The 14473-nt window shown below is 40.7% G+C and overlaps 2 protein-coding genes across 2 annotated transcripts in view; one reads left to right on the top strand and one right to left on the bottom strand.

Annotated features, from left to right (window-relative positions):
• LOC108088617 overlaps nucleotides 1–14473 on the bottom strand; it is a 39187-nt gene that overhangs the window by 19984 nt on the left and 4730 nt on the right. Inside the window, 1 exon segment of the mRNA XM_017186504.2 lies at nucleotides 13677–14318. Coding sequence (XP_017041993.2) covers nucleotides 13677–14318 — 642 coding nt within the window.
• LOC108088618 (amnesiac neuropeptides) lies at nucleotides 284–10957 on the top strand. The gene is given in 3 exon segments (XM_043207517.1): nucleotides 284–750; nucleotides 753–842; nucleotides 845–10957. Coding segments are annotated over 3 exon segments (789 nt in total). The 5' UTR covers nucleotides 284–489; the 3' UTR covers nucleotides 1283–10957.

Below are 14473 nucleotides of genomic sequence, written 5' to 3'. Positions count from 1 at the left end.
GGCAATAAAAATGCTACCAAGCTAAGGCGCCATTTTAATACTTATATTATTTCCGAGAAGGAAAAAAAAAAAGATAAAGCTAGCTTGTTGTCAACAACTAGCAGTCTAAAACAAAAATAAAAATAAAAACAAACAGAAACGCAAAAAATTGCCGAATGGAAATTTTGTGGCACGCAAACTTGTTGCTCTATCGGTGTGTGGATGTTTATGTTTGCCAGTGTATTTGTGAGCCAGTCAATGTGCGCGCGTGAGTGTGTGTGGAGTGTGTGGAGAAGCTTACTTTGTGATGTTTTAATAATAAATGATTTATTTATTTTTCGGTTTGTTTTTGTTTTGATTTTGAATTGCAGTGGACTGATGCACTTTTGTTGCCCACTTTGGCGAAAAGTGCCCAACTAATCGCTTTTGTTGTATTTATTATGATTATTTTGTTGCTTTTTGCATGTCACCAACCGAAAAAAAAAGCACAAAACGCGCGCGTTCACTTGTATGTCGTTCTGTGTTTGTGTTCGCGCCCGCGTATCTGTGTGTGTTTGTGCGAATTTGCAAGAGACGGGGCGTATGAGCAATGCCGTGGCGAAAACTTTGCCACTTTTGTTGTCTGCGACGAAAGCAAAAACAGCAAAACACCGTCAACAACACACAAAAAAAAAAAAAAGTAAAATAATAAAAACACAGTTTTACATGCGCAGTTGTTGTTTTTGTTTTTACTTGGCTGCTGTGGCGTTGCAGTGCGTATTACTTTTGTAGTTTTTTTTCGTTTTCGTTTCTTTTTTTTAGCGTCCGCGCTGCGTCGACGCGTTGTAAGCGGTTTGAAAGGTGGCGCAGTTATGGCGCTCTGTGGCTCTGCCGCCAATTCGAACAGCTGAGCGCCAGCCGAAGAGAGAGCCGAGAAGAGAGCCGAAGACTGCCGAAGAGCGCCGAAGTGCTCGCGAAACTACAATCGCTACATCTATGGCTATGTGTGTGTTGGTGTTTTGTCAACGCTTTTGCATTCCGCGCCCGAATTCTTTTTTTCCTCATTTTTTTTGGCTTTTCCCTTGTTTTTCTTTTGGGCCAGTTTTGCAGTTGGTGTTGTTGTTGGCCAACACTTGTCGTTGTCCGTCGTCTCTTTTGGCCATTATGCAACGACAGCGAAGCGAACGGTCACACGAAGTGTTAAAGCTGATCTCTGATTGGTCGGAAAATGGAGCCACGAGGCGACCCGAAGTGCGGTCACTCTCGCGTTATCTCAGTTTGGGTCTGCTCACTCTCTCAAGAGAGGGTCAACAAAAATAATTGAGGAAAAGCCAAAACACAAAGAACATGCCAGAAGTCGAGTTTTCCGAATAAAACATACCCGGTTTATCAGCAAATTTTTGGCGATATTTCAAATGTGTATAGGGCTTAATGTAATAATAAGTATTATCAATAAACTGAGATCAGCACGCGGGCAAAATAGCTTTACACTTTAGCAGTACCAAGAGTTTTGTGCTATTTTGTTCATTAACTTAATATTTTAAGTACTTTTTTTGATTAGCTTAAAATTCTTAGAAAAAGATTAATGGAAGCTTTCCGTGGAAGATGAAACCGTTTAATATTTCTGGAACTGTCAACATAATTTTCAAGAATTTTAGACAGCTCTATCTGCTTTTTTTCTCGCAACTGGCAAAACCAGTGCAAAATTGCTGATAAGAATTGGGAATTTAGCTACTTTAATCTGGATCTATGTACATACATTGTGGGTTTTTGTGAGCCAAAAATCATTTTACTCCACATCGTTCTAGGAATTTCGCTTTGTTTTCCGTTTTTTACTTGAAAAACTTATAAGGGTTCTTATGTTTTAAATTTTAGAATATCCAGCATTTTTTTGCTAAACATTTTAAACCAACTTCTACACAATTAATTTGTTTGGTTTTCGTAGAGCACGTTTTTTAAACCAGTGTGTATTATATTCGACTAAAACTTTCTAGTTTAGAGATAATTTTGTTTGCTTTTTCTTTTTTGCACAAACACTTACAGAATCAACTGATAAGATAGTCTGGAGTCCGTTGAAAAACCAAAAACTATGGGGAAAATACGGGCAAAGGGGAGGGGGGGTGCGGAACAAATCGAACCCAGCGCGTGCCCAAAAGTCCCGTTAATAATTAGGTATTGTGGTTGTCGTTTTTGTGGGTTCTGGATTTTAAAATGACCACAGTGAGTCATGCGACTGAATCAATCACATACAGAGAGACCGGCTTAAACAGACACAAATCTATTGTATTTGAATAAAGAGCTCCCAACGATAAGGGATTTATACATATGTACATATATACTCCTGATCAGCATACTCCGACCTTCAGGAATTCCCCGCAGATAATTAACTAAATTCAGTTTGCTGATTTTATACTCATTCATTTGTTTAATATTCATTATTTTATATTTGCAATGATATATATAATCAGGGATTTGTTCGATGAACCATATTTGTTTTTATGTTTTTTCCCAAGGAGTTATCCTTTTCAAACGATCTTCAAAATTATACGAATTTGTATGTTAACCCATTAAGGGCAATCAGGCAAAAGCCGGACGCAGCGGAGAAAGTTTTTCGGGAAGAAAATGTGCGCTGCTCGCTACGATTTTGGTTAATGGAGAGTAGAGAGTGGGCTAAAATGACTCTATGGTGATGGCCAGTGATGGAGTGAAAGGGATGCCCGATGTCGGCTAATGTCTAATTTGTTTTCTATTTTCCAATGCAGTCGTATTTTTTGATGCGCCAAATTTATCAAGCTCTTGACCAACCATTGTTGGCAAACTTGTTTTCCGTTCCGTTCCTTTACTTTCTCCTGTCTCTCTCTTTTTTTCCGGCGATAACTCGGCTCTTTCTCTAAAAAAAAGTAAAGAGCCTGAAAAACTCAGATTGGGCGTAGGGAATACAGTTCTACTTTAGCAGAGCAAAAGATTTTTTTTTTTTTTTTTTTTTTTTTTGGCACTCCAGAGAGACGGGACTTACGGACTTAGGGAACGGAAATGGAAACGGACACACATGACGGCAAACAACTGAGCGATAAGATAGAGCAGCGGAGAGCGGGTCGATCGTACACTTGGAAAATATATTTCCCAAAGAAAAAAATATATATATTAAATATTTAAAATTAAAAATAAATACCTAATCAGGCATAAATTGTGTAAGTATATTAAAATTTCCAACGTTGTTTAACGAGTAATTTTAATAAACCACATAAACCACAAGTGCAACGTGATCACTAAATTAACACTTCGTAGAAAGATGACAAACAACTGGTTATTTATATGTTTAAATTCAATCAGAATTTCAATTATCCTGATACCTATTTAGATCTTTTTTTTTTTTTTTAATTTTTTCCAAGTGTCGAGGTGGGAAGTGAACTACTGCTGCGGGGGAATAATGAAGTCAAAACGGTCACGCTTACCCGCACATTGATGGAAAATTATAATGAGCAGTGAGAAGAAGCGGCAGTCGCAGCAGTTGGGGAAAAAGAAGAAATAGCCAGCAAATGATGAGGCAACCACGACGGACGTGAGAACGGAACGAACCGTCGAGAAAACCCCGTCCAAAAAAAAAAAAAAAAAAAACCCAGAGAATAAAAGAAAAAAAACAGAAACAGGAACGAAGCGTCCAGCGAACGACGAGCAAAGAAACTTCGAATCGCCCAAGCATGCAAATGAGACCGAAAGCCGGCGATCGAGAGCCATTCATTCCATTTCCATTTTCATTTCCATTTCCATTCAGGGGTTCTTTGAGGTTGCGAATGGAACGCACCGATGGAGCAGCTCGATGGAAAGGTAATGCAACACGCCGACAGCCGATCAAAGTCGGAAATAACCCAATGACCTCAACCATTTACATTTCACATAAAGGCATATAACAACTTGATAGATTTTTTAGCAAGAATCGCTTATCTTTTATATGCAAATAACACGATCAACGGAATTTTTTGTTTTGGTAAATATTTTTTTCAAAAACTACACACTCTTTCTTTTTTCGATTATTAAAAGCCTCATATCAATGACGTGGCGACCTAACTAAATATAGATATTCTCGACCAGCCGCATTCAATAATGACTTCCTAGAAAACAAGCTCCCAACCTCCACAATTCCTAGTCGAAAAACCATAATTTGCATGTTTCAGTTTCGCACTGCCGCCGACAATTTCATCATCATCATCATAAGTATTATCATCACCGCAACAGCCCATCAACATCAGATATATATATATTTATATATGTATATAGTATGTATGTGTATGTATGTTTTTTTTTGCAAAACAACTGAAACCGAAAATCCGAAGGGTTTTGCGCTCGATGACAGACAGCTGAAACTGACCAGTTGACCACTTGACAACCTTGACACAAATGAGGGCGAAAATCGAAGGGCGAGGACGAAGGGGCGGCCAAACTGCAACTGGTTCGCCGGGGGGGCGTGGTCATCATAACAGCAACAACAACAAGGAGAATGAGAACAACAACCAGGGTTACGGGATGAGAATTTAGCTACCTGGACGAAGAACTCATTTGCCTAATAGAACAATTATCGACGCCTACGGAAAATAGTGTGGCATTATGTTGGTCCTTCTCCAATTTCCACAGGAGCAGGAAGAGCTGCTCCGAAAACGAGATGGTGAGTTGGTCGAGAGGCCAACTGGGTGTTGCACAACCATTACGATGATTGTGTCCATGATAGTGACGATAATTACTCTAATGACGGTCACGATAATGGCCACAAGTGGCCCCAGGCGCAAATACCTTGCCGATTAAACAGAAGCCTTCAATTACATTTCGTACGATAGCCGTGGGATATATACGTATATGTACGTACGCAATTTGGACAGGTAAAGTGAAAACTTGCGAATAAAACTCTAATGGGGAGATGGGATTTTTAAGCCATTAGGCATGGTAATAGGAAGTTCTTAAATATAAGGACCTAATTGGTTTTTAAATGATTCAAATAAGTTCTAAGTTAAATACTACATTCATTTTTGAAATGCTAAAACATTTTCTAAAATTATAGTACACTTTATACTAACTATAAATCCAATAAATTTTCCTACAATTTTACTGCTGATGCTAACAAAATTGCCAGGATATCTGGCTTAAAAAACTCTTCATAAAGCGCATATCCAAGCATAAAAACCATGTTCAAGTTCAACGTTTAGCATGCCATCCACACCATTTCTTACCAAAAAAAATGAAAACAAAAAAAACGGAAAAAGCGAAAAAAAAGGGAAGGCAAGAAAAAGAAATGCCCACCCACTTTCCGCGCCCATGTGCCATCCACATGTGCTTTCTGCTCCTTGACCTTCTCCCATTCCGCTGGCAAATCAACTTTGGCGCAGAACAAGACAATGAACGCCGTAATGAATATATGTACATGGGCGGTGGGTGGCAGGAGGGCGTGGCAGAGCGGTACAGGAGCCAGGCTGTAAGTGCAAAAGCGCATTTAACGGCTTTCGCTGGCAAAGGAAACGCAAATAAGCGACAAGGACGCGAACAAAGAAAAAGGAAGGCAGTCGCTAAAAAAAGAAGAAAACAAAAAACCCAAAAACAAAAAAAAAAACAACAACAAAAAAATGAAAACTCTGAGAAGGCCATCCTGTGAACTATGTGTTTTAAAAATGTCAAGGCTCTTTTTCGGGGGGCGGCAATGGGTGGCTGAATGGAAGGCGGACAGGCGGCAGTCGGCAGTCAGCAGTCAGCACAAAATCCTGGCAACCCTTTTTGGCCAACAACAAGCGAACAAGGCAACAAGCCAACAGCCAGCCAAATCCATAAGCCAGTCAAGTCAAGCCCTCAAGGGCAATTCGGTTAACAAAACAATGGCCAACGACTGCGATGAAAACGGCGACAACAATGTTGGCCAATATGCAGCTCTGCTGTAAGTTCAAATTGAAAATTGCAGGGGGTGGCTTTTTCCACTTGATTCCACTTGCGAAAATAATCCGGGGACCCATTACGAATCCATAGAAACTCGAAAATTAAATAAACACAGAAGAGGAAAATATGTTATATGTTTTTTCCAATTCAATTTGGGTTTAACTGTTCACTTTATATATGCTGATAATTCAATTAAGCAATAAATGTTTAAAAAAAAGGGTTATTAAGTTTGAAGAAAATGTTTATAATATGTAATTAACATTATAAATAATAAATATAATACCTAATTAATGTGCCTTCTTAATCGACAATCAGTAAAAGTTTAATAATTTAATAATCTCATTTTAAGATTGGCAAAGGGACTTATGATAATTTTCCACCCCGTTTTCCCCACCCCCTCGATGACATTGAGTTGTCATTAGAGGAGCATTAAACATTAGCATTAAACGCAAACATAATCTGACTGCCGCTAAACGCTTTTGCACGCCAATCATTTTTGTGGCCAGCAGCATTTTCCTGTTTTCCTGTACACTGCTTTCCCTCCCCAATCCCTATACCACGCCCCCCGTTTTGTCCTGCCGCCCACCGCCCAGTTTTCCCCGTTCTGTTTGGCTGCTATTAATGCTATTGTTGATTTTGCTCACTTTGTGGCTTTGCGTGTCAAATCAGATTTGGAATTTCTGCTGCTGTTGCTGGCAGAGCTTCGGGGGTTTTTCCCCTTTCCCCTTTCCATTTCCCATTTGCACTGTTTGGGTTTGTGTTTTGTTTTTTTTTTTTTGTCGCATTTTCCACTTGTGCGGCTCGGCTCCACTTTCGATTTTTGGGTTTTGGCTTTGTTTACGAGCGTGCGACGTGTGTGGATGCTAATCGAGGAAAGCGAGTGACAATTATGTTGGCGGCACTTGCAAATGACCTGCTAATTTGATTACAGCTCCAAAAAATCCAAACAGTTGGGGAATGGGGTTTTGCTATTGGCAAATGCTTTGCGATACGAGCCTTGCTAATAGAGTTGTTATCATTTAATACAGTTTTTTTTTTGGATATCAGAAAAGTAATGTTGTAATGGGATGATATATTTATCTAAAACTCTGCATCGAAGTTTAAGAATTTTCTGGTTAATTTCTTTTTAATTTCAATTGTGTAACTCCTTTTCAAATATTCAAAACTATAAAATTTAGGTTTTTGGTAAATGCCTGCAGTTTTATGTGGACCTACAGTATTTTAAATCTTTTATTAACCCTATGAACTTCTGCTTCGGTTGAAGGCCAAACATTTCGGAACAACGAACATGGATGGCGTAAATCACTGGCGGCCAGAATCAAACAGGTGGAGGGAAATGCGGTGAGTGGGCGAGTGGGCGTGGAATGCAGAGGTAAACAAGAACAAGAACAAGAACGGTGGCGATGGTCGGCCGGAAAATTGAAATGTGCGTGTGGCGTGGAAATTGCGTTCGAGCAGTCACCACAAAGCCCTCTCTCACTCTCACTCTCTCCCTCTCTCTCTCTCTCTCTTCGCCGCCCGAAAAGGGAACTAATTGGGGGCAGTGGGTGGTGTGTGTGTGTGGATGGGCGGTTCGGTTTTGTGTGGGCAGTAAGTGGGTGTTACTGGCTCAAAGGTCAGCAGTTCGAACAGCCAATATTATCGTCAACGCTCCACAGGACCTGACACATTGATGACGGAATCCTGTGGCGTGGCGGAAGATGCCACTCGTCGTTCGTGGGCAACGATGCAAATTCGATTTGCGATTTTGGGCGCTTCGGCCTTGTGCTGGATATTGAATGCCTCCGCCGCGCCGGTTGATTGCTGCGGTTTGTCGTGGCGAATTGCAATTCAATTCGATTTCCATCGGTGCTTGCCTCTGCGTGAGTTCTCATCGCGTTAGTGGAATGGTGTGCACCGATTATTACTTAGCCACCCCACCCAACCACCCCCACACACACACACCTGGCTAAAAGCCCGGGGGGATTAGGGGTTGGCCCAGACACTTCGATGACAAATCCCTTTATTAGCGAGACTTTGCATCCTGACTCACTGTTCTTGGTGAGTAACGCCTTTTTTTTTGCTCTTTTACAAAACTGCAGTTTCATTCGCATTTGCAATAAACAGGTCACTCACTATAAACTGCATAAACTTAATCAGTTAACAGGTTTGTGTAACGAGTGTTTGATTAACGAGTATTTTTTAAAAATCGAGAGAGTTCTACTCAAGATCTTAATGAATTGGTTCAAGTTACAAGAAATTTAATTCATTTAAATAGAAATTTAAACATTTTGCCTACACATGTAATTTGGTTTGGACAGCAGTATCAAGAATCTGAAAAAACTCTTTATATATTACAGCTTTGGTACAAATAAAGTACGGGTGATTTTTTCTAAAATTGTTTATATGAAAAAAAATATTTAATTGGAGTGCTCATAAGGATATTTAAATGTTGATGGAAAAACCTTTCCAATATTAAGTTGTTCTTTCAACATTTTCCCACTTCTATTTAATTGGCCACTACTGTATGTACATATGTCACTTTGAGTTATTTTCAACACAAATTTTCGAATTTATTTTTCGAGCATTGGCCGCGTCTGTTTTTGATGGCCCGAAGGTGGGCAGAGTGCAGTGCAGAGTGTCGAGTATTTTGGGGAGGGGGGATCCTCGATATGCATTCCCATTCGCATTCCTTATCCGTTGCTTTTCTCTTGCACATTTTCTCTCTCTCTCTCCCTCTCTTTTGCTGCTCTCTCCATGTGTTTGGGGCTCTTATTTTTGCGCTCGTTCATTTTATGCTGTTTTATTTTTTTTTTTTTTTTTTTTTTGGACATTGCCAACGATGGCATTTTTGTGGCCTAAATTCATGGCAACGTAGTGGCGGCCAGGGGGAAAGCGGAGCGGGTGAAACGGGCAAAAAGAGGGGGGATTTGAATGTGTCAGCGGCAGTTTGCCTCTGAATGAATCTGTTTACATTTTCCACTTTGATGTCTCTGTCCCGTTCTCTCCTCCACGATCTTGTTTTATCCCGCTTCTGTAAAGCCAGCCACCCACAAAACCTTCTCATTACTGTTTGATAGCTGATAACAGCCTCAAAAGAAGTGACTAGACTAAAGTGGAACAAAATGGTAAAAAGAAAATGGTAAATGGAAAAATGGAAGACAAAAAAAAAGTTTTAAAAATAATCTTAATAATTACAAGAAAATGTAACCAGATACATTTGATCTGTGTCACTAGATTGAAAGTTACTAAATAAGAACGTTGTCTTCCGGCAAGATAATTTTTTAAATCTAGTTTAATTTTTTTCAGTGCACGCTTTTACGAACACACTCAAATAAAACGGCTACTTAGGAGCACCGTTAAACGATGACGACGAAAGCCAAGAAGAGGCAGCTAGCAAGTTGCAGGCAACAACAACAATTGCAGCTCCAAGAACAACAACAGCAAAAACTCAACTGGCTGCCGACGACTTCTTATAAAAAAAAAACGAGACAGCGGGAAAATTGTTCAAGAAAATTCTTATAAGAAATTAGCAAAAACGATGACGACAGCAGCAACAGCAGCGGCGATGCGATTTTGCCGTTAGCTTTTTCCCCCCATATTTTTATTTTCTTTTTTTTTTTTGCCTTTCCTTGCTTTGGGTTTTTTAGCTGGGTGAAACGCATTGCTCAAGAACAGGCAGCCAGAGTGAGACAGGAAAGGCCGAAGAGAGAAAGCAAGAGAACTGGACCACTGAGAGAAAAAGAGAGAACGCGAGAGAGAAGACAAGGCGCGACTTGCAGCGCGACCAGCAGCAGCAAATGCAACAACAACCAGAGCAGAAGCAGCAGCCAAAGGCGAAAAGACAATTGCAACAAAAGCAATTCGATCAGGCGACAAAAGTGGGGAGCATCTTTCGATTGATCCCTGATTTAATAGGTTGCGCCACCCAGAACTGGTTTTAGTTTAGAGAACATATTTTAATAAAAATCGATCAAAAGCCAAAAATCTGCCGAAAGGCTCTGAAAATATTTTCTGTTAAATCTTTTGTGATCAAAAAATGTTTTGCTAATATGTAAAAAAAAAACACTAGAAAACTTGTTGTTTTTAAATTATTCTTAATAATATCTGAATTCTTAGATAAAAGGCAATGAAATCAATAACTGATTTAATATTCCTGAATAAAACGCAATAAAGGGCTTTATGAGCAAAACGTGACTACGCCCTAGAAACTTTAAACGAGCAGCTGTTCAACGACTGTTTTGTCGCCTGCACCCGTGGACGAAAAGCACTTTTTAGTCTCCAACTGCCGGATGCTTGGGCTTTAGCTTTATATATATACATATATAAATATATATATATATGGGCGGTTAAAAAAGGAAAACCACACACTCTCGACGAAGAGGAGCAAAGGCAATGGCAAAACAAAATATTGCAGACGCAAAAGCGGCAGACTAAAAAAAAAGTGATTTCGTTGTTCATAAATCAGTTGCAATTAAAATTAACTGGGGAAGAATGCAAGACTTATTAGATTTGTGGTCAGTTCGCAGTCGACGTCGCAGTTGGCGTCACAGTCGCCAGTTGCCGGCACGCGAATGCAATTTTTTTTTCCTTCTTATTTCGGGGTGGGGCGCGAACTACACTTGTGTTGAAATTGCTATTGCATTCTTGCACATAATTGACTAACAACAAGAAAAAAAAACAAGAAAAAACTAAGTACGTTTCACATTTTGGCTTTTGTTATTGTTTATTTTTTATCCACACTCACTCGCGGCATTCGCTTGTGAAGTACAACAATATAATCCCGTTGTTGTCATTAAAATATTAATTTTTGTTTGTTGTTCTACAAGTGCCGCATTTATTTATTAACACGAACACGAAAACACGAGTGGCGCACGTTACGTATACGCAATGTGTCCGGTGTTTTGTTGTTTCCACCCTGCATCCATGTTGTTGTTGATGACGTACGAACATCAGCATAAACATCATCGTTAGTCACGTAATTATCATCATCATCAACGCTTTTTATTTGTTGTTTCGTGCAGCAGTAGCAACAACAATAACAACCATTATCACAAACACCGTAGGCCACGTTACGTATACGCAACGTATCCGTTGTTTATATACCCACAATTTCGAGAATTTCTAAAGCATCGCCGTCGCAGTCTCAATTTCTCTCGATTTTCTCAGTTTTGTCTCAGATTCTCATCTCAGTCTCCCGTTGCCGTCGACGTCTAAATGCGAACTAAAAATCGGAGAAAACACGGCGGAGAACAGGCGGTCCGGTCCAATCCGTCCGGAAAAGAAGAACAAAAAAAAAAAACTCACTCACTCACACACACATAGAAAAAAAAGGGCGCAAGCAGCAAAGGCGGAGGAAGAGCCGAAAAAGGAAGAAGAGCCGGCACAAAGCGGACGAAACGCGGCCAAAAAGGCAAACGCCAAATCCTTTTTAGCTCTCTCGTTGGCTTGTTATCGCCGCGTTGGTAACAGAGACGCAGCATCGAAAGAAAGGCGGCTTGAGTTTGAGTTTGCTCTCTCACTCTCTCGGACGCTCTTTTCCGCTCTTTGCTACCCATACAGATGCAATGTTGTGTGTGTGATGCTGCATTTAGGGTGGACCTTTTATCAACAAAAGATAAATTTCAAAATATTTGCTTCCCAAAAAATATTATCTAAAAATTTCAAACTGAACAAAATTGGTTTCACGTTTTTCTGCGTTTATCCTTACAGTTTTACGGCCAATGCATTTATCGTAGCATACTTATGAGCGTATTCAGCGTAAATTCAATAACCATTTAAATCCAAGTAGCAGGTCATATGTTTCAAGTAAGAATAAAATATCAGAGAAAGCCAGTGGAAAACTAGGTCCACCCTGGCGTGCACTGAATGTTGCGTGTGTGTGTGTCAACACGGATGAACGAACGTCAAATAGAACATGTGCTAACTGTCAGCACAGCGCAAAGTACAAACACTCACGCGGACATGAATGGAGGCGGGCGGCGATGTGGGGTCGCTGGGAAAATGGAGATGTGAATGAAAACAGCCAGCTTTCCCGTCCCTCGAACGGGGGGATAGCCTACTTAAAGGATGCAACCGACAAAGGCGACGACATCGACGACGAACACAGTGGATAAATTAATGAGTTTGGATTGAGTCCGCCTTGGATATGAATCAATGGGGCGGAATAAACGAGTTGGCAATGAGCGATCCTGCGAATGAGGATGCGAGATGCAAAATGAATCTATTTTCTAAACTTGATTGTTTATTCTGTTTGCATATATAATATGAAACGAATCATGTCACTGTTTTTTAAGTTCTTTCATCACTATTTTCTCTTATTTAATGCAAATATAAACGTTTTTTAAGTTGAAATTCTTTTCTTAAATATTAATAAACTATTGGTTGATATACAGCTGAAACCAGCAAATCATCAAAGTATTTCCCTCGATTTCTATGATATTCATTAAAATCAATATCTTTGGCTTTTGGCGCCGAAAGGCAACAAACCAGAGAGCACCAAACCATCGTTTTTCATCTCATGTGAGAGAAAATGCGAAATAAAAAATATGCTGCCTGCTTTTAGGCGTTTAAGCGCAACTTTTGTAATATGCATTTTGCCTCCACCGTGTCTCTCTCCCTGTGTGTGTGTGTAAGTGTAATGCTGTCTGTGTGGCGTGTCTGTGTAAGTCGAAAGGTAAATGACATCAATGGAGGTTGGCTGGCTCCTCTCAGTCGCCGCCTGCAGGCTCGCTTGCTTTTTGCTTGCATTTCGTTTCCGTTTGCTGCTTGCCTGCTTACAGTTTCCGACTTTGGCCAAAACCAACACACCCAAACACCCAAGCACACAAGCACACATACACACACAGATGAGAGGCTTATTGGGCGCGCGCCTAAGTGTACACAAAAAGAAAAGGTTACAAAAATCCGTTTCATATATGTATGACATTTTAAAGGTTTTGTTAAGTGAATATGCAAATGCCTTTTTAAACTTATAACTCTACTAAACACTAAAGTTTATATTTAAACACTAATGTTTAAATTTAAAAAAAAACGCTTGAGCACAAAAATGTTTCTATCTGTATGCTTTGCTTTTTGTCGTCGACCGCAAAAAGTGAAAGATTCAAGAAGGGAGTAAAGCGAGAAATAGCAAAAGGAAGGAAGCCAAAAGGACATCGCCAATCCGCACACATATTTGCGCCTATTTAATAACTAATCTCAGCCACAAGCTGCCTCCTCTCTAAAAACACCACCAAAAACTTACCTGATAGAAAGCATCAGGCAAACAATTTTCCGCTGCAAAACTTTTTCCGGTGAGAACTACATTTTTCGCCTATTGTTTGAAAATAATAGAAATCAATGATAGTGCCAAAAAAACCAAACGGGTGTCTATCGTGGCTTGAAAAAAATTGAGTTAGCCTACGAACAAAATAAATCTTATTGATTTTCTGATTACTCAGTTTGTATAGAAATTAAATACGTTAAAATCAGATTTATTTCATAAAGATATTAAATTGAAGACAAAAAAGTTTGTTTCTTTAAAATACATAAATGAAATGAGCAGTGAAATGTTATGATCCACAGAAATTGTAGGAGATTTGTATCCCATCAAAGAAAGCCCAAAAAAGTATGCTACACTTTGTTTTTGTCTTATTTTTCAATCATGCCTTACTTAACTGGTTTTTAACCAGTCGAGATCACAAGTATTTAATATGTGTTGGACTTTCAAGTTGAAAATAAATTCTATTAAAATCCAATGACAATTAACTAGCATGCTCAATCCCAATTAAAGGATAAGAACCTCTTAAATGCAACATTAAATAGGAATATTATTATGCACTTACCACTGGGATCGTGGTGCGGCGGTCCTGGTCCCGGCTGCTGGTGCTGATGCTGGTGGTGGTGCAGCGGACTGGGGGCGCAGAAGGCGCTCGAGCCGCCGCCCAAGGTGGGCGGTGGCATGCCCACACTCGACGGCGGCGGATAGGCACTGGCGCGGTACGAGGGCGGCGGTGAGCCGACATCGCAGCGTGCATCCTGAACGCTCACCGGATTGGAAACGGGCACGGGAACGGACAGCGGCACCGGTACCGCTGCTCCCGGCGGCGGACCATAGTGACCTTGGGGCGGCGGCGGTGGTCCGCCGTAATGGTGCGGTGGCGGCGGTCCAACGTGATACTCCGCCGCCTGCTGATAGTGATGGGCGTGTGCCGCATGGGCGGCGTACTGATGCTGGTGGTGCATGTGCAGCACGCCACCGCCTCCCGGCGCCAGCTGGTGGGCGTGGTAGGCGGCGGCAGCTGCGGCCGCTGCAGCAGCAGCAGCATAGGAGGGCGGCGGCGGCCCATGGTGCTCGGGCAGAGCGTGCTCCGTGTGCAGGCCGAGATCGGGGGCGTGGTACATCCCGGCGCTCAGGTGCTCGCCGGGCAACAGGACATGCGGTCCCGTCGGCGCCGCATGAACGGGCAGCGGCGGCGAACTGTGAGCTAATAAATGAGTAAAGAACAACAACAATAGTTTCAGAAATTAATTGCCTAATAAATAACCTTAGGTATTAATCATAAGATTATTTAGTAAACAAATTTAAAGCTATAGCTTATGTAAGCTATATTATATTGTAAGGATATTGTCAACATATTTT

This window comes from Drosophila ficusphila, unplaced genomic scaffold (genome assembly GCF_018152265.1).
Source record: "Drosophila ficusphila isolate 14025-0441.05 unplaced genomic scaffold, ASM1815226v1 contig_198, whole genome shotgun sequence".
NCBI lineage: Eukaryota > Metazoa > Arthropoda > Insecta > Diptera > Drosophilidae > Drosophila > Drosophila ficusphila.
Note: the sequence above shows the minus strand (reverse complement) of the source record. Positions and strands in the feature narration are given on the sequence as shown.